Source organism: Sturnus vulgaris, chromosome 16 (genome assembly GCF_052056855.1).
Source record: "Sturnus vulgaris isolate bStuVul1 chromosome 16, bStuVul1.hap1, whole genome shotgun sequence".
Taxonomy (NCBI): domain Eukaryota; kingdom Metazoa; phylum Chordata; class Aves; order Passeriformes; family Sturnidae; genus Sturnus; species Sturnus vulgaris.
Genome location: NC_142258.1, coordinates 13308988 through 13326647, shown reverse-complemented (window position 1 = coordinate 13326647; position 17660 = coordinate 13308988). Strand labels below are relative to the sequence as shown.

The 17660-nt window shown below is 46.8% G+C and overlaps 1 protein-coding gene across 2 annotated transcripts in view; it reads right to left on the bottom strand.

Moving 5' to 3' along the window:
- GSG1L (GSG1 like) overlaps positions 1 to 17660 on the bottom strand; it is a 53999-nt gene that overhangs the window by 16817 nt on the left and 19522 nt on the right. For both annotated transcript variants that reach the window (XM_088174527.1, XM_088174526.1), the window contains exons 3-4: positions 5843 to 5995; positions 1782 to 1893 (exon numbers count right to left, since the gene is read on the bottom strand). In XM_088174527.1, coding sequence (XP_088030653.1) covers positions 1782 to 1893; positions 5843 to 5995 — 265 coding nt within the window. The remainder of the gene's footprint in view (positions 1 to 1781; positions 1894 to 5842; positions 5996 to 17660) is intronic.

The following is a 17660-nucleotide window of genomic DNA, read 5'->3' as shown; positions in this document are numbered from 1 at the left end:
TGCAGGGAAGCTGAGGTCTCACCCCAGGAATGTGGGCACAGGGGATGTTACTCCCAACCTGTTTCCCTGCTTGTGAGTCCCAGAGTTCTCCACAGTGAGACCAAATCCAGGGCACTCCTGGTCCTTGAACCAAAGCTCACTGTGCCTTCCCTGGCTGTGACTGCCCAGGGAGTGCTGGGGGAGAGGCTGCTCTGGGACAGGGCTGGGGTCTGGACTTCATCTGCCATGGGACACAAATCCCAAACCCATCTGCCATGGGATACAGCTCCCAAACCCATCTCCTATGGGATACCAGCTCCATCTGCCATGCAACACAGCTCCCAACCCCATCTGCCATTGGATACCAGCTCCCAAACCCATCTCTATAGGATATCACTTCCCAACTCCATCTCCCATGGGACACCACCTCCCCATCTCTACAGGACACAGCTCCCATCCCCTTCTCCTATGGGATACCAGCTCCATCTCTATGGGACACAGCTCCATCCCCATGGGACACAGCTCCATCCCCATGGGACACAGCTCCCATCCCCATCTCCCATGGGACACAGCTCCCAGCAGGGAGTGTGGGTGGGATGAGTGGAAGAGCTCAGGATGCCCTGAGGGACCCTGGTGCCCACTCTGAGCCATGGGGGCTCTTGGCTTGCACAAGATGAAGGAGAATAATCTAATGAGTGTTTATCATGCAAGACGTTTAACATTTCAAAGTTTGAGTATTGCAGTAAATTACAAAATAGATTACTGAAGACAAATACGCCTTATTATTAAAATCTATTGAAAATTATACAATTATTGTGAGAGTTGTTATAAATATTAATATATTATAAATATGTGAATTCAATGTATTTATAAGTCCATAATCACATGCAATAAATATTCATTACTGAGACACCAAATAAGCTGCATTTTAAATATAATGTGATTTGTATTTTGCAACATGTTGCTAAAATGCTACTAACTCCTCCTATGAAACACAGTAGGAAGAGGTGAGAAGGAAAGACTAATAATTCCCTGCAGTGCTGTGCATACGAAGTATTTATTTATTAGTGTTAGCAAAGATTGTTGTCTTTGTTTTGAGATGGAAAGAAAATAATGTGCTATATTTAGAAATGACAAGAAGAAAGTATTCTCCCTATCCATCCAAAAACGCTGATGCCTCTGGAGAACTGGGGCTGTTGTTTGCAGGTATTTTTATTCTCCACAGCCTCCTGCTCTTGGTAAGCATTTTATAAACTTGCAAGCACTATAACAGTGCTGCTGTCTCTTGGCCAAATTAGTTTTATGTGATTTTAGAAGATAAATGGGAAAGGTAAAAAAAAAAACAAACAAAAAAATGCCAAGTCCATTTTCCCAACCCTTCTCCCCATGATCCACAGGGAAATCTCATCGTGCCAGGAGCACTGCACCTTCCTCTGCAGTTTTGTTCAAAGCTTCACTGTAAGGTTCAACTGAGACATTAATTAAAAACAAGGAAAAAAAAAAAAAAAGCTAAAAGTCTCAGAAATGCCATGGCAATTATGTTCCTAAATTGAACTTTAATGAGAGTGCTCAATCTGTGTTGGTAATTGTGGGTGCTGTTTATTTACAAATGCTCTGTACCTGCTGATAGCACAGCTGCTGCTGCACAGCCACCCAGAACTGTCCCCCAGCCTCCCTGGGCGCCTGTGCTCCTGCAGGTTTGGCAGCTGGAAATCCACAGGGAAATTGGAGGTGGAATGTCCATCCCAACAGGCCGAGGGAACAGCCCCAAAGAGAAGAGACATGGACGGGGGGACACTTACCAGAAGGACCATCCATAGTCCCAGGAATGTGGTCGCCAGTCCTCTGGGCCAAGGCTGACGGTCACTTGGAAAACTTGAGTGTACATCATGTGTGCCACCATCCCCAAGAGACCTGGGAAGCAGGGATTACAACAGGAATTTTTGTGCCATCGTTTTTTTTTGTCATTCTTGAGGGAGCTACTGCTGGAAGTGCTTTGAGAGCTCCAAAAAAGTCTTTGTTGTACTTTTATACCTCCTGTTCTACTGTGGAGGAGGGAGCTGCATGGGCAGAGGGAAGATGTGACTGAGAGCTCATTATTTTACATCATTCTGAATTCTCAATTAAAAGAGCAGTTGAAGAAAGAAAATCGTTGAAGAAAATATTGCACAGGGAGCATCCCCAGCAAGCCTGCTGCTGCAGACCAGGGGTGTGGCACCCACAGCCACCTCCCAGCCCATCACAGACAGCCCTCAGGTGACAGGTGAGCAGAGGCTCAGTGTGGTCACACCACACGACCGTGTCTTGTCCCAGCAGCTGCTGAGATTTATGAATTTGAACTCTCATAAAACACTTGGAAGCTGCAGCAGGAAGTGAAGGGAGCTTGGTTCCCTGATGATGTGTGCTGAGAGGACACCATTGGGGTGCTTTTGGTGGGGCAGGGCTGGTGATGCTTTTGTGGCACTGCTAGAGCTCACTGAGAGAAGTGCAGTGGGTGAGGATCAGACTTTGAGGCTCTGCCATGTTAAAGAACGAGGCTGCAATAAACCACAGGGTGGCCTGAGTGGCTCTGCCCTTAGCTGGCCACTGTGGCCCTGCAGTTTAAACACAAAAACCACCTGAGCTTTGTATTTAAAAATCCTTGTGAGCAAAACCAAAGCCCACTTTTCAAGCAGTGGTGGCCAGGAGCAGCTCTGAGGCTTGGGGAGTTTTCTAGCTGCTGTAATTTGGGATTTCCTGCCATGGCAGTGCAGGGTGATGGTCCCCAGTGAGCTCTGTGTGGGTTCAACTGAGGAGCTGGGGCTGCATCAGAATATCCCAAATAGTTCTTGCAGCCACAGATGTGCAAAAGCCTCTTGTGCTGCAGAGGCAGTTCAAGGCACTTAGAAATACCAATATTCTGCCATGGTGGGGACAGTGAGGTCTGTGTGTTACACTTTGACCATCCACTCACTCTTCTCTGTGACCATCTAATTTTTTCCATGGTTGCCCTTCACGTGCATGGAAGATCCTGATTTCCCTCCCCCAGCCACCCCCAATTTTTGGCTCTTTTTTCCTTCTTACTCTCAGAACCTAAAGCACTCCTTTAGTCCCAGACATGTGGATAATTCAGGGCAGTTCTGGGAGATGAAATGTTTGTGTTGTGGGCATGTTGAGCAGGACCTTCAGCAAGAGAAATGTCAGATTTGATACAAACAAGTGCAGAGGCTGAGGGAGACCTTGTGTTACAGGGAGCTGGGGTGATGTGCTCAGCTGCCTCCTGTTGGAGTGACACTGCAAAGATGGGAGGTGGAAAGAGCAATTCACTCCAGGAGCAATGAGATTTGGGCAGGGTGGGTGGCCTAAGGGGAGCACAGCAAAGTGCTGCACACCTTGCTTTTTTCTGGTTGTATTTAATTTCCAGAATGCACCGGGAGCTTGCTGAACTTTTTAAATCAGTGGATTTTTCTTCAGCTGACAGTTGTGCCTTGATCTCAAATTTGGAGTTTGCTGTTTCTATATGTCCTGTCAGTGATTTTTCAGCCCTAATGAAATATTACAGCCTGCCCTGAGAGCTGTCACAGTCACTGAGAGGCAGCAGGAGGTTTGACAGAGCCAGGAGGAGCAGGGCTGAGCTGCTGGGTTCTGTCACACAAACCTTGCACAGGGTCCCAGCACCTGCAGCCCTGTGCCTGTGTGGGAGGCTGAGGTGACACTCCCTGGTCCAGGTGAGGAGGAGGAGGTGACACTCCCTGGTCCAGGTGAGGAGGAGGAGGTCACCAGCAAACACTGGAAATGTTTTTTGTTTCACCTGCCTGAATGGCAGGGCAGGGTGAGGCTGGGTCTGCCCCTGGCAGGGCTGTGGGGGCTGTTATGCCACATCCAAATTAAAACAGAATAATGCAAATCTTCTGTTGTGCTGCTTCATTCACTCCTGCTTTGGTCTATTTTAGCTGTGCCTTGCCAAGCTCTCCATGGGGAAACCCTCTGGCCCTTTTTTCTGGAGTTAATGAGCAAAAAGGAGCTGCCTGTAACACAGACCAACAACTGCTCCATGCCCAGGACCATCCTTTCCCCCAGCTGGTTGCTTGAGGCTGGGCAGGGAGGGCACAACGCCTGTGCCCATCCGGGCTCCAGGGCAAGAGGTGTTTGCAGATGGAAAATCCTGGGGCTGTGGAGTGCAGAAACACGGACCCTTCACAGAGATCCTGAGCCCTGCAGCACCAGAGCTGCTTGGAGGTGTCACTAATGGGAGAAATTAAGGAACTTTGGAAAGATGGAGATGAAGGAAATTTGGAAAAGACAATGTATCTTAGAGCGTTTCCCATATTTTTGACGAGAAGAGTAATTTGGGAAATATATCACATTAATTAAAATATTTTATTATAAATATTATATGAGAGACATGTAAGTTACCAAAATTGTGATGTTGTGGGGTATTTTTTAGTGGCTCATAGGAACATTAATAAGTGACCACACTATTGGGATATTTTTCCTAACCTTTAGATGGTGAGCTATGAGAATGTGGAGATCTCATTGCACTTTTATGAGGGAACTCAAGCATGAATTTAATGAGGAGTGTTATGCTCCAATGGAAAGTCCTCTTCATTACCTAATTTCTATTAAGCTATGTCATTATAAATATGCTAAGCTTAAATAAATATAATTTTCTTCTTTCCTCTGATATCCCTGTCATTGCAAATAACAGCTAGCAGTGTACTGGGGTTTGGAGTTTTATCCTTGTTTCAATTCCTCTATCATTTTTCCCTGTAAAATTTTGAAGTTTATATTTGGATTATCTTGGCAATGCACTTAGAAAGAGGGAAGGCCAAAATAAAAATAGAAAGTTGTGTAGGAAAGAAAACTTCATCATTCTTACAAAACTTTAAAACTGCAGTTAATGGTGAGGGGAGAGAGGAACAGCATGGAAGTAAATGATGAATGCTGAAGAATTCCACAGAGTTTGATTTTGAAAATAGAACTGATATTTTTTTAAGTTCCAAATAATATCCAAAGCAGAAAAATATGCTTTGGTAGTTCTTACCAAATTTTTTGTCACTCAGCTCTACTTCTGACCTTTTCTTTTAGTTATTATTTCACTATTTGCAGCTATCCCTGAAGATACAAAGTCCTTCCCAGAATGTACACTGCCTGGTTTTGTATCTTCCAGCCTGAAATGCAGCAGAATAAAATACACTTATTGCAGAAATTCTTTCTGCCAGAGAGGTCCATGCAGGAGTGCTCACAGGGGCACTCTGGATGCTTGGATAAATCCTGGAAAGGGGGGGTTTAGCCTGAAAAACCCTCACAGAATTGAGGGGGCACTTCACCACGTGGTTGGGCTTCTTTTAGAGAAGCGAATTCCTCAAGTTCATTTGGTGAGGAGCCCCAGTTGCAGATTGAGACAGTTGTTCTGGGAGATGTGCTGGTCCCAGGCCTGGCTCCTCAGTGCCATTATTAGAACCCTTTAAATTCTCAATTTTGGTAATTAACAAGATGAGCTCCTTTCTTTGGTTTTCCAGCCTTCACCTACTTTCAGGATTAACACAAAAAAAGACTTTTCAGAGTTCCATGTTTTTAATTTTCCTCTGGAAAATGAGTGTGATGATGCTGCAAATGGAGCTGAGGCTGGAGCTGTGGTAATGGCTGGGGAAGGATAATTACTGCATTGCTGCTGTGAAATCAGGAATGAGGATATTCACTTCTCCCTGGCAAGAGGCGAATTTATCATGCAGTCTTTGTGCCAAAGGAGCAAAAAATTACAGTGAAAAACTGCGATAGCTAAATGGGGATAAGGGAGAGCCTTGGAGCCTCTGGTTCTTTATTCTTTCAGAGTTGTAGAATTTTGCTTTGTGGTGGTGAAAGGGGAAGGGGAGGTTCATACCTGAAAGCACAGTGAAGACAGCAGCAAAGGCATTTAACTTGAGCCCATCTATGACACTGCTTGAATGAAAGAGCTCGAGGCACATGAGGCTGAACCCGACGACCAACAGCATGATGTACAACACCTCGGACACCACTGAGAGCCACAGCACACCTGGGGGCAAAGAGCAGCAGCCAGTCAGCACCTGGGGAATACTTTCAACACGTTAAAGTTGGCAAAAATTAATTAGGAAATCGGGAACATCTAGGAGCAACTGTGTGTTAGGAATTTTAGAAAAAAGTTGGTTGGTTTTTAAGTTCATCAGTTGTAATTTTTTTTTTTTTAATGTTTATCTCATCCACTGTATATTGAGAAAAATTTCTTGACTGGAAAAGTTATTAAGCTCAGTCTGCCCAGGGAAGTAATGGAGTCCCCATCCCTGGAAGTGTTCAGAAAACAAGTAAAGGTGGCACTTCCCAATGTGGTTTGGGGGCATGGGGGCATTTGGTAAAAGGTTGGCCTTGATGATCTTGGGGGTCTTTTCTAGCCTTAATGATTCTGTGATTCATAGAATTTAAACCCAGGAAACCACAGCTCAAACTCTGAAAAACAGAAAAAGCTGTGAATGAAGACGTGGAGAGTGGCAGGGTGGTAAAGACACTGCAGAAGGAACAAGCTGTTGCTTGTTCTTGTTCAGCTTGGCTACAGAACCTCTGTGGGTACATGTGAGAACCTTTGGGCTCCTCTGAGCCAGGGCACAGCTCACAGAATTAATTTTCCCACCTGTGCCACAGTTTAGATGAGCACAATCCAGCAGGCAGGGAGGGGATGGCACAGGAGACCTGACTGTCTGTGTGCTGCTGGGAGCTGGACGGGCTTGGATGCCTCTTTTCCTCAAAGAAAATGCATTCAGCCCGTATTTTATAATTCCTGCCACAGCCTGGAGTTGGGGGCTGTTCTGAGCAACTGGAGCCCTGCAGGATGGCAGTTCTGACTCGGGGTGTTTGGATCCACCTCACAGGGTTTGTGTCCCCGGGACTGACACAGAAACTGCCACAATTACAGCAAAGTGGGCACAGATGTTTGCAACACGCTCAGCTGAGGAGCTGCAGATGCAAAGCTCAGCCTGGCTGGAGTCTGCTCAGCCCCTGGGTGCAGCCCTGAGAGGCAGGGCTGTGTCTGAGCTCTGCAGCACTGGGGGCAGTGCCCAGCAGGGACTGATGCTCCACCACGAGATGTCACCTTTAGCAGCTCCAGCACAAAACCTCCAGCAGGATGTGCTGAGTCTTTGAAAGTCACCAAGCCACGGGGTAAATTGGAGAGGATGGGAACAGATGATAAGATTGAGTCCCTGCCCAATTTCCAATTGCTGCTTCAGCATGAGAATCTGCTCGAATTCTCCAGTACATTTGCTAACCTGATTGCTAGAGAATTCACCTGGAAACAATGAGCAGTGATGGAAAATTTCAGGCTAAGCAGTTGAAACATGGAAAGTTAAGCATCTGAAGACAATGGCTTATATTAGAAAATGCTAGCTGTAACCATAGAGACTGCTACAGGCTTCACTTATATTAATACCTTCTCTCCTCACATGTGTGATAAAGCCTACAGTCCAGCTTATCAAACCAGATATGCAGTCTCACTTTTATCAAATATTTGAGTGTCCTCTTGGTGACCATGCTGATCCCAGCTCATATTTTGTTTCAGAATTCATCTATATAATTACATCTAATTAATATGTGCTATTCGTTGTTGCCACTGTAGCTGACCTTTTGAGTTCTTAAACCACACCACAGAGATAGCAATAAATAAAGCTTTTAATTGCTCACAGTGGCTGTGTGTGCAATATTGCATCTATCAACAGCAAACAGCTGCTTATCTCACTCCTCTTAGTCAATTTGGTATCAGGCAACTGGCACACTCTTCCAAAAAGGAATGCAAGTGAGAGAGAGCAAGAGTGTTGTTCTGAGATACAGCAGGGTTTAGAAAGGATTCTGCCTCATTTTCTCAGCCCAGCAGTGTCTATGATGAGAGAATGATGGAATGGTTTGAGTTTGGAAGAATTAGATAAGGTAAACCTGACCTACAGACCGAGGCAGCAGAGAGCCCTAACTAATGAGCTGTAAGTAATTTAGCCCAAACACCTGCCCAGGTGTTTGTTGCCCTGAGTCAGCCCCTGTGGGCCCCCACTGGTGCTCTGTGCACACCAGGGCAGTGTCTGCAGCTCACCCTGTGGTGTGGCTCCATCTCTGCCTCCCTGGGGAGCACCTGGGCTCAAAGAGCTCAGGGATCCCACGGGGTAACATCAGGCTGGAGGTGCTCAGGGTTGGGGCCAATTCTCTTGGGTGTTTTTATCAATGACCTGGACACACTTAGGGAGATTTGCTTCTGGTGATCCTAAATCAGGAGGAGACCTCGAGTCCCTTGAGAATGGAGGGTCCATAGAGAGAGATCTTGGCAGATTTGAGTGTCACCAACCCCATGAAATCTAACCAGGACAAATGCTGGGTTCTGCTCCTGGGCCAGGGCTGTCCTGGATCACCTACAGAGAGGGGAACAAGAAGCTGGAGTGCAGCCCTGCAGGAGGGGTCTGGGGGCTTGGTGGATGGTTTTGGGGATGGTTCTGGGGGTTCAGGTGATGTACTCAGCTCTATAAATGCACTCTCTCTGTTGCCCACCTATGAGCCAGTGCCTGTAGCTGGTGCTGCAGGCACCCGTGCAGTGATTTTGGAAAGAGCAGGGAGCTGGGGAGGTGCAGTGTCCCTGTGGGAACAATGGTTTATCCATTGCAAGGGGACACGTTCAGAGGGACAGGAGGGCTCTGGGAGCTGAGCCTGGAGGGCTCCCAGGCCCAGCTGGTGTCCTTCATTGTCCTGAGGAAGGAGAAAGGAGCAGGAGGGAGGAACACCTGACTGTGTGGCTGTGACACAGGGAGTGCTTTGGCTTCCCTTCCCACAGGGCTGGGATAAGAGTGGCTTTGCCAGCAGGATAACCTTGCAAGGAAATGATGAAAAGCTCAATGAGATGTGAGTTTTGCTCTCCTGTAAATCCTTTTTCTGACGAGACACAAAGGCTGGGTGAGTTTGCTGTGGGAGGCATAGTCAATTAATACTTTTTTAGGGCTTTGTTCATATCTATCAAGGAACTCTCTTGTCTTATTCCATGATATAACTGAATACCTGCTCTGTGCCTTTTTTTTAGTCCCTCTAACGTGGGGAAAGGCAAGTCCCACATGCAGTGCTTGCATAGTTCTATGTCCTGTCCTGCTTCTCTAATTCTGAATTTCATCTGAAATAATAACACCCAGAAAATGCAACCTGTATCTGAATTTTGCATTTTCCTGTGGCTGCCTGAAGCAGAACAGTTGCTTCAGGTTATTAATTCAAGAGACAGAGTCTTTCTGTTCTGTGCTGATGGTGAAGTGATCTCCCACTGCTCCTCTCTCAACATGAGATTCATGAGGCAGTCACTTGGCATCACAGCCTCTTACAGCCTCCTTCCTGCAAGGTAGAGAGCTCCTGCTCTTGAGGGGACCTCAGTCATTCCAGGTGACAGGGAAGAAGATCTCCAGGGGATTTTTCTCTTTTCCAATCTTCTCTGCTGTCATCTCTTCTCTCTGCTTACTCCCCTCCAGCCTGTGTACTCTGCCCCAGGGATGTGTCTGGCCTAACTCAGCTTTTATGGAAAATCTTTCTTTCAGAAGAGTCAGTACTTGGTTCACTTAGAGAGTTCTACCCGGATGGTCTGTAACTGAGGATCTGTACTCTCATCAATCAACAGATTCCTCTCATCCTTTGGTCTCCATCCTGTTTATGCATTGTTTATTCAACAAACCCACTGCTGCCTGTGCAGAGAAGGGGCTGGGGAGGAGCTCAGCTGGGATGTGCCACTGTGCCAAGGACATTCCAATGTGAGACCTCCTAGGAAAAGAGAGGCTTGGACTTTAAAGCAAAGCTAAACCCCAGGTGGTTTCAGTGGCACTCCTGCACACACCTCCTCAGGAGGGTGGGCGTGTGTGAGGAGCCCACCCAGCATGCAAACACCAAGGCAGGATGTGCTCAGCCAATGTTTCCAGGATTCCCTGGGATGATGCAGAGGATGACAGCTGTCAAGTCCTCCTCACGCCTGCTGGGCTTTTTTTAGGTGAGAAGAACGTGCTGGGTTTGCATGTTCTGTTCTGTGCTGGCCAGGAGCTGGCAGGGAGCTGTCACTCTGTCCTGTCCTGTCCCTGTGGCACAGCAGCTTGTCCTGTATCTCCCATCCCGCAGGGAGCTGGGCGCTGCAATCTGGATGGCCTTGACATCAGTACCATCACCACCTCCTGTTCTAACACACCTTTTCCTGTCATTTGTGTCCCTGGTGCTCCTCCACCAGCTGGTCTGTCACTGCTCAGCAGTGTTGCTGACAATGACAGAGCTACTTCTGTGTGCTGTGGGACACTTTGGATCTTTGCTCCCACCCCACAGATATGCTGTATGTCCCAGGTGGGATTGCTCTGAACCTGAGCACCACAGATTGTGAGGCTTTGCCCGGAGGAAAAAGGGTCACCAGCTTCAGGACAACCTCCCTGTGAAGCAAAATCCCTGAAATTTCAGGACCTGGGCTCAGTTTCTCACCCAGAATTGGAGATTAAAAATCTGAGACTCACCAAAAGATTTCACATAAATCAACTTATATCACAGGGCTCCTGCATCAGAAGGAATCATATCACTTTCATATCTGATCTCGTGGCAGGAAGATCAGTGCAGTAGCTGGGACATTAAAGAACTTTGTGCCTCTGAGCTTTGTTATTTCCTAATCGATGTATGAGAGACTGTCTTCTCTGTGGAGTTCATGGTGGGAAGCACCAGTGCCACCTCCTCAAGGGTTTAGGTGCTGCAGCAGCATTGTTACAAGGAAATTAATTTCCCAGCACTCTCCAGTGAAGTGAGCACACTCTTCATTGTGACTGAGAGGAGAACTGTCACCCACAAGATCGCTGGGGTTTCAGGCACTCCGTGACCCATCTGGCAGGATCAGTGCTTTGCCTTTCTGTCACACAGCAGAGAGCAGCAGCATTTGGAAAGGAGATCACAGATCTGCACACATAGGTGTGAATCCAGGTGAATGCAGCTCTGCAGAGGTGGTGATCAACTTGAGTGCATCTGCCTGAGCCAAGATGGTAGAAAAAGGATATTGCAGACAGTCCTGAACAGATGACACCAATGGAACATTTTGTCTGACAGTGAGAGAAAGAATCTTTAGCTCAGCCTGCAATGAGTCTCACAAAGCCATTCCCAGAAGCTGAAACCATTTCAGGTGAGCCCTGGCCACTGAGGAGGGTGCTGTGAGTGGACTGAGCCACGGAGCTCCAGTCTGAGCTTCCTGTAAAGCAGGGTTTGATAAAATCATGGGAGCTCTGCTTAGAAGAACTCGAGGCATTCAGTGAGTTCCTGATGAAGGAACCCAAAGAACAGCACTGGTAATGACTTCCAGGGCTTTGAGCTGAGTTTGACTGCTTGATACCCGAAGTTCATTCCTTGTTCAAATGCACTGCCATTTCCTGACACAAACCAGCAACATTTCACTCCATCCTTTCCATGAGAGAGCTCTGTTAAACTGAGGCATGGCAAGCCTGACACGTTCATCTGTGCTCCTTCCCCACAAAATGCCGAGATGATTCTTGTGTGGCATTATGAAAACCATCCTAATGCTTGTTAGCAATTTGGATTGAAACACCAAGAACGTGGATAACATCTGAATGGGATTGTGTGCAGGATGATAAAGAAGCATTTGCTGCTGTTTCTGGAATGCCAGAGGTCCATAATTTCAATTACTGTTGAGTTTTTGAGATTAATGTGGCCAACAAACCAGTTCTGGAGAGTTTAAATCACATCTGTACCTCCTACCACCCACAGTCACATGCAGCCATGGAGATTGATGCATACTTGTCAAATCAGAAAAGTTGGGTTTTGGTGCCAGCTCACTATGCCAACAGGATCTGACACCAGATTTTGAGGTCGTATCTCCAGGTGAAATAATGAAATCGTCTTCTGGATGCTCCTTCAGGCTGCTCAGGCCATGGAAATGACTGTCAAAGGTCCAGTGTTGGTGCATGTTCTCAAGGAAACACTGAAGAGGTGGCCAACAGAGGAATTGCTGGGCAAGTTCAAAGCGTTTTAAATGCATAAACATGAGCTGTGTGCTCTTAAAGGATTTCTTCAGGGACAATCATATTGCTATTCCTGAAGGATGTTGCTGAGTCATGTTAACTATGTTATACCCAGGAAAGGCAGGGGTTGTGTGCCTGGAAATGTCTGTCATGCATTTTAGAGAGTGGCTTGGAAATTATCCAGCATAAAGAATCCCATAAATGAATGTATTACCTGCCATGCTGTGTGACACTGCCTGCTGAAAGCCCAGCCTGCCTGAGCAGTGCCCAAGAAGAAATGGTCTGGAATCTGTATTGATTTCTGAGGGCCCTTTCAGACAGAAAATTAGCTTCCTAATTGAGGCAAGCTCATATTCAGAATGGCTCAGTGGGAATTCATCCTCCTGAGGAACACCCACTGCCTGAGCCTTGCTCACTGTGCATCTGTGGCTGCTGCACCCCAGCCCTTCCCAGGGCAGAGCTGGGCTCAGGGGTGACCAAAGCAGCCTCCCCTGAGCTGTCACACTCTGTCCCTGAGCAAGTGGCCAGGCTGGACCATGCTGCAGGCAGCAGAGAGCTCTGGGAGAGGGTTGGAGTTCTCATAACTCAGTGTCTGCCCTGACAGCCAGGGTCTGTCTGAGCCGTGGTGAGACACCAGCCCCAGTCACTCCTCTGCCAGTTCAGCCCTGAGCCATCTGAGAAAGTCTGATGCAGGCAAGTAGAAGCTTTGGGGGTTTTTCTGCATCACAGTTCATCCTATGACCAAAAGCCTTCTGTCTGCTCGAAGCAGTGGAGCTGAGCAATGTGTGCTCCTAAATAAGCACTGAGATCCTCGTGCCTGGCTGAGATGAAATCAAGAGTGTGGCACTTGAAGGACACGCCAGTGCTGCATTGCTGAGCAGCTGAGGAGACATCAGTGTCCAAGCAAAGCTGTTCTGGGGAGTGGGGAACCTTCTCACCTCCCCACTGGCAGCTGCTAACCCAGACCCTGCTGCTGCTGCCTGGGGGAGAAGGTGCTGCTCTCGCCCTGTGGCTCACAGTCATTGTCCCCAAGATCCCTGAACTGCCACAAAACACAGGGAAACCACAAGAGGCTGTGAGAAGTCAACTAGACAGGTGTCACCCCATGTGGGAGCAAAAGAACCTTGTGTGAGGGCCAGCCCTGCTTCTGGGTGTGTGCACCTGCACAGAGGGAGCCCTGCAGGAGTCATCTCTTCTTTGTGCAGAAGCATTTCACTCTGCTCCTTGTCTCCATTCACTCTGTGGGACATGGGCAGTTGTTACCTTTGCTCGTGTTAGCAGCCACACAAAGTTCTGCTCGTGTGTCTCCTGGCCTGTGTTTGCTGTCCTTGTGTTTCTTGACTCACTGCTCTGCTCTTTCAGACTTAGTGACTTTGTTGGAACTGACACCTGGATCTTGCTTAAATCTCTCTTCTTCAAGAGAGAAAAGAGGAAAAATCAGACAAATGGGCACACACAGTGAAATGTTGTGCACATTGTTTTGGAAGAGCAGCAAGGCCAGCTTTATGGAAATCTCACTCTCTGTTCCAGTGCCATTCTGACGGGTTTAGTCATCTGCTCTTCTCTGCTATTCCAATACTGGGAATTACAAGCCAGAAACACTGGAGTGATCAATAGAAAATGGTGGAAAGAATAAACCCTGAGCATGTTGTTGTGGCTGGCACTGGGACTGAGTTCCTGCGTCACAGCAGAGCCGACCATCTGCCCATCAGCTGCAGAGGGAAAGCACTGAGAGAGCCTCACCCCGGACACAGCCAGCCCCCCGAGCCTGCACGGCACCTGAGGTACCCAAACCTGCCTGTTCTGATCAGCCAAAGCAGGCAGCAAGGGCACATGGAGGGCTGGCACCCAGACGAGAGGCTGCGCTTTGCAGAACGTGGGAAACCAGGGGAGAAATACCTGACACTGCTGAGGGGAGAGAGGAAAAGCTGAGTTTTGGGTTTGTTTAGCTTCAGCTCTTCATCAGTTTCTTTATTTTGGAAGGTGAGGTGGAGCTGTGACTCATGAAATGATTCTCTTCTATGTGATGATGTGTTTTCTATGACTTTTGGTGGCTCTGGCTTCAAGCAGATTGAATCCTGTGTTTGATACTGAGCAGACTGGGGGATATCTTTGTATCCATATTATCTTTTTCCCGGTGTAGTAGTAATAGAATGAGTAGAGCAAGAGAGTGGAAAAGATGATGAAAAATACTCTAAAGGAGGACTATCTCATGTACCTTACTAAATGTATTTGGGCTCAGTGTTTCCCTTTGAAGGCCCACAGTGCAGGGCCTGTGATGTTCTTCCACCCTCAGCGTTGGGCTGAGAAATGAATGATGTTCAGTGCTCCCCACGTCTCTGGCATCCCCAGCGTGAAAAACAAGATTGTTTCCTCCTTCAGTCATTAGGAATTTAGCTTGAATTCTGCTAGCAAGAATGGCTTCATCTTTGTATGTCTAATTGCCTTTTAAAACTAACTTCAGTGAATCATAACAGATGTGTAAGAGAACACAAATAAAATACAAGTAACACATTTTTTCCTGCATACTTAATTGTAGCTCTCCTCTGAGAAGTGCACAGGTATTTGTCTTGTGTGTGTATGGATTTACCCTATTGCAGATATATGAACAATAATGCAATAGGAAGTATTCAAGAAGAATATAGAGGCTGTTTTGGAAAGTGTACAGTTCTTTTGGGAGACCCAGTTACATTTCTTTTTACTGATGCAGGTCTCTAAATGCTCCTCTTAGAAAATTGATCCTCTGTTTTTCTTCTTGGGAACATCTACCCAGTACATAAAAAAGGAGGTTTGTTTTTTAACTTGGCTCTTACAAGTCTCGTTTGTCTTTTTTTCTAGCCTGAAATCTGCTCTGCGTTGTCCTTCTCATACAAACAAGTATTTCCCTATTTTTGACCATAAATGTCACTGTTCTCTCTATGTCTTTAAATTTTATTGTCAGTGCTTTGAGCTGGGGCTGGCAGGGGAGGGATGAGAGGTGCTCACAGGGAGCTGCAGGTGGGTACATCATGAGTACTTGTGGTGGCATGGTGACTTTTTTGTTTTGTTCTTTGTTTCCTATGATGATCCTAATATTTCTTTTTCATCTTAATCTCTGCAGAGCAGTGAATTAATGTTTTCATAGAAGTGTCTGTCATCTCTCCAAGAACTCTATCCTGAGGGGAAAAGCTAATTCAGAACCCATCACTATATATGTAAAGGTAGGATGACTCTTCATGTTCCCCACTTGGCATTTATCAACGCTGATCATTATGTGCCATTTGCTCTCAGGCTCTCAGTGGCTGGGAAGGGTTTGTGAATGCTTCAGAGGCCTACACTACATCCAGTGGTTTTCAGGCTCTCAAGCTTCAGTTGCCCTTTTAGCTGAACACTTTAATGTATTTTAATCAGCACTTGCTTTTCTTGGGTTCCTTTCCTCACAACTTCTAAAAACACTTTTATTGCTTCTGAAGGATGCTGAATCTGTTAGTCAGCCGTGCAGGGGATCTCTTACTAACATTTTGAATCAAGTGCAGGGGTGAGTCAAGAGTAACAAGTTTCCCACTAATTTCTCCCCGCTCATATCCAAATTTTGTCTCTACATCATGCATAACATTTCTTGGTGTGTGCATGGTGTTTGAGAGTCAGCTCGTGCTGTTTTGTTTTCTGTCCTTACACTTTCTCTGCTATCAGGTTTAACCCTGCTGTCTCTGAAGCTGTCCCGAGGGGTGATCACTAACAATTCTGCATTTTTTTATCTGAACATGGAATCCATCCACAGAGATTGTGTTGCTCATTAATGACATTACCTTGTTATTCTGATTCAGCTTTAGTACATGACATCTGCTTTGTCTTCCAGTGTAATCAGCACCAAGATGTTATTGTCCCTCTAATTATCTTTCTCCCATCAAATTTCTGGTACACCTATTATGTCAGGATCCATTAAAATCAGGCATCTAGTTTTTCTCTTCTCACTAATTGCTGTTGGAATGCTGGTTTAGGAACACGTACAGAACTGGCTTAGCTTTCTCTTTTTTCTGTGCTGTGTTTAGGTGAGACTTGATTTGTTTACTTGCTGTTTGCCATGTGCTACTTTAGCTGTGCCAGCCACTTTTTAGGCAATACAGAATTGTTATTGCTTCATCTCTCCAGGATGCACCATCACAGGCTGTGTAGAGAACGTGCAGGAGGCATCTCCTACCTCTGCCAGGACAGTCTCTCATTTAAAAAGGCCCCCTGTAAGATTCTGGGCTGTTCAATGTTCACTAGCCACGAGCATTTTCCTTCTGCAGGGTTTTGCCTTGTCTCAGCCTCTGGGCTGTCTGAAAAGCCTTGTTTATTTTGTGCATGGGAGTTTATCAGTGGGTAGGAAGCAGTGCAATACAGGCACTGGTGTCTGGCCTGTGCCTTGCCATTCCTTGTGGGAATTGTTCCCCCAAATCAGGTACTCCAGAGCACTGGAGTAAGCTGGACCAGGCTGTAGCACACCTGTGAGGAGCTTGCCCTGGGAATGCTGCCCTGTGTCTGTGTGGCCATGTCCAACACTGACACTTGATCCTGTTCCTTCAGCAGCTTCCCCCAGGGCTCCTCAGGCCACAGCCCCTCATTTCCATGCTGTGGGCACCCAGGTGCTTGCAAAGTCGCAGCCTCCACCAGCACCATCCCAGAAACTGCTGGGGGCACCACATTTCCTGCAAAGCCCTGCTTTCGAGTGTTGCTTCCAGCTGGTTTCTCTTGCCCAAGGAGCTGGGCTGGGCTCAGCCTGGGGCTGACAGCTGCCACTGACACATTCAGAGAAGGATGCAGGAGCTGGAATCCCCAGAGAGCCCCAGGTAGGGCAGGAACACCTGGCATGTCCAGCTGTGGTGTTATGGAGTCCCTGGAGCCATTTCTCTGATCGTTTGATGGGACCCTTTGCTCTCCATTGTGGTGTCATGGTTTCCAGGTGCGATTTTTGGTCCTGGTTTCTTCCTCTTGAGCATACCACTTGGGATTTCTCTTGGCACAGCTCTGAGGCCATGGGACAGGGATGACAGCAGGGAGGAGGAGTGTGGTGAGGAGGGTGCCAGCCTCAGTGTTCTGGTGTCACCACAACAGGGACAGAGCATCCCCGGCTGAACAGCTCACCCTTTTCTTCCTCAGGCAGCAAAATATTCAGCAGCAACAAAACTTTGATAAAGTTCTGTGGAGAATATCCCAGAAGCAATTGAGAACTGAAATATCAGGTCCAGCCTACTTGGACAGCTCCCTTCCAGCTCCTTTTGGGAATATTTGCTGTCTTACTGCTCCCGTCTGTAGTGAAAATTAGAGCACTTAGTGGCTCCCAACAGCTGCTTGTGAGAGCCCATTAAAAGTCCTGGCCACTGTAACCAGCTATTGCTCTATCATTTTTATCAATAGCAAATGTAAACTCTCATAGGAAAATGGTTTTTTTTCTAGTTAATATCTACCATCATGAAGCTGATTTTGTTAAGCAGCTTTGGCACAAAAACCAGCAACAGCTAATAAATTCAATGTTAGGCTTATGAGGTTCTGACAGATTGCTGGCAGCTGCCTTAAATGCAGGAAAAAGCTCTCCTAGTGTGGGTTGGAAATGCTTATTTATACCATACTGTGGGTCTGTTTGCCCCAAATTTTGCTGCCTCCTTTTAGTAGATGTCATTGGTGAGATATATGAAAAGGGTACATTAACTGATCAGAGATACATTT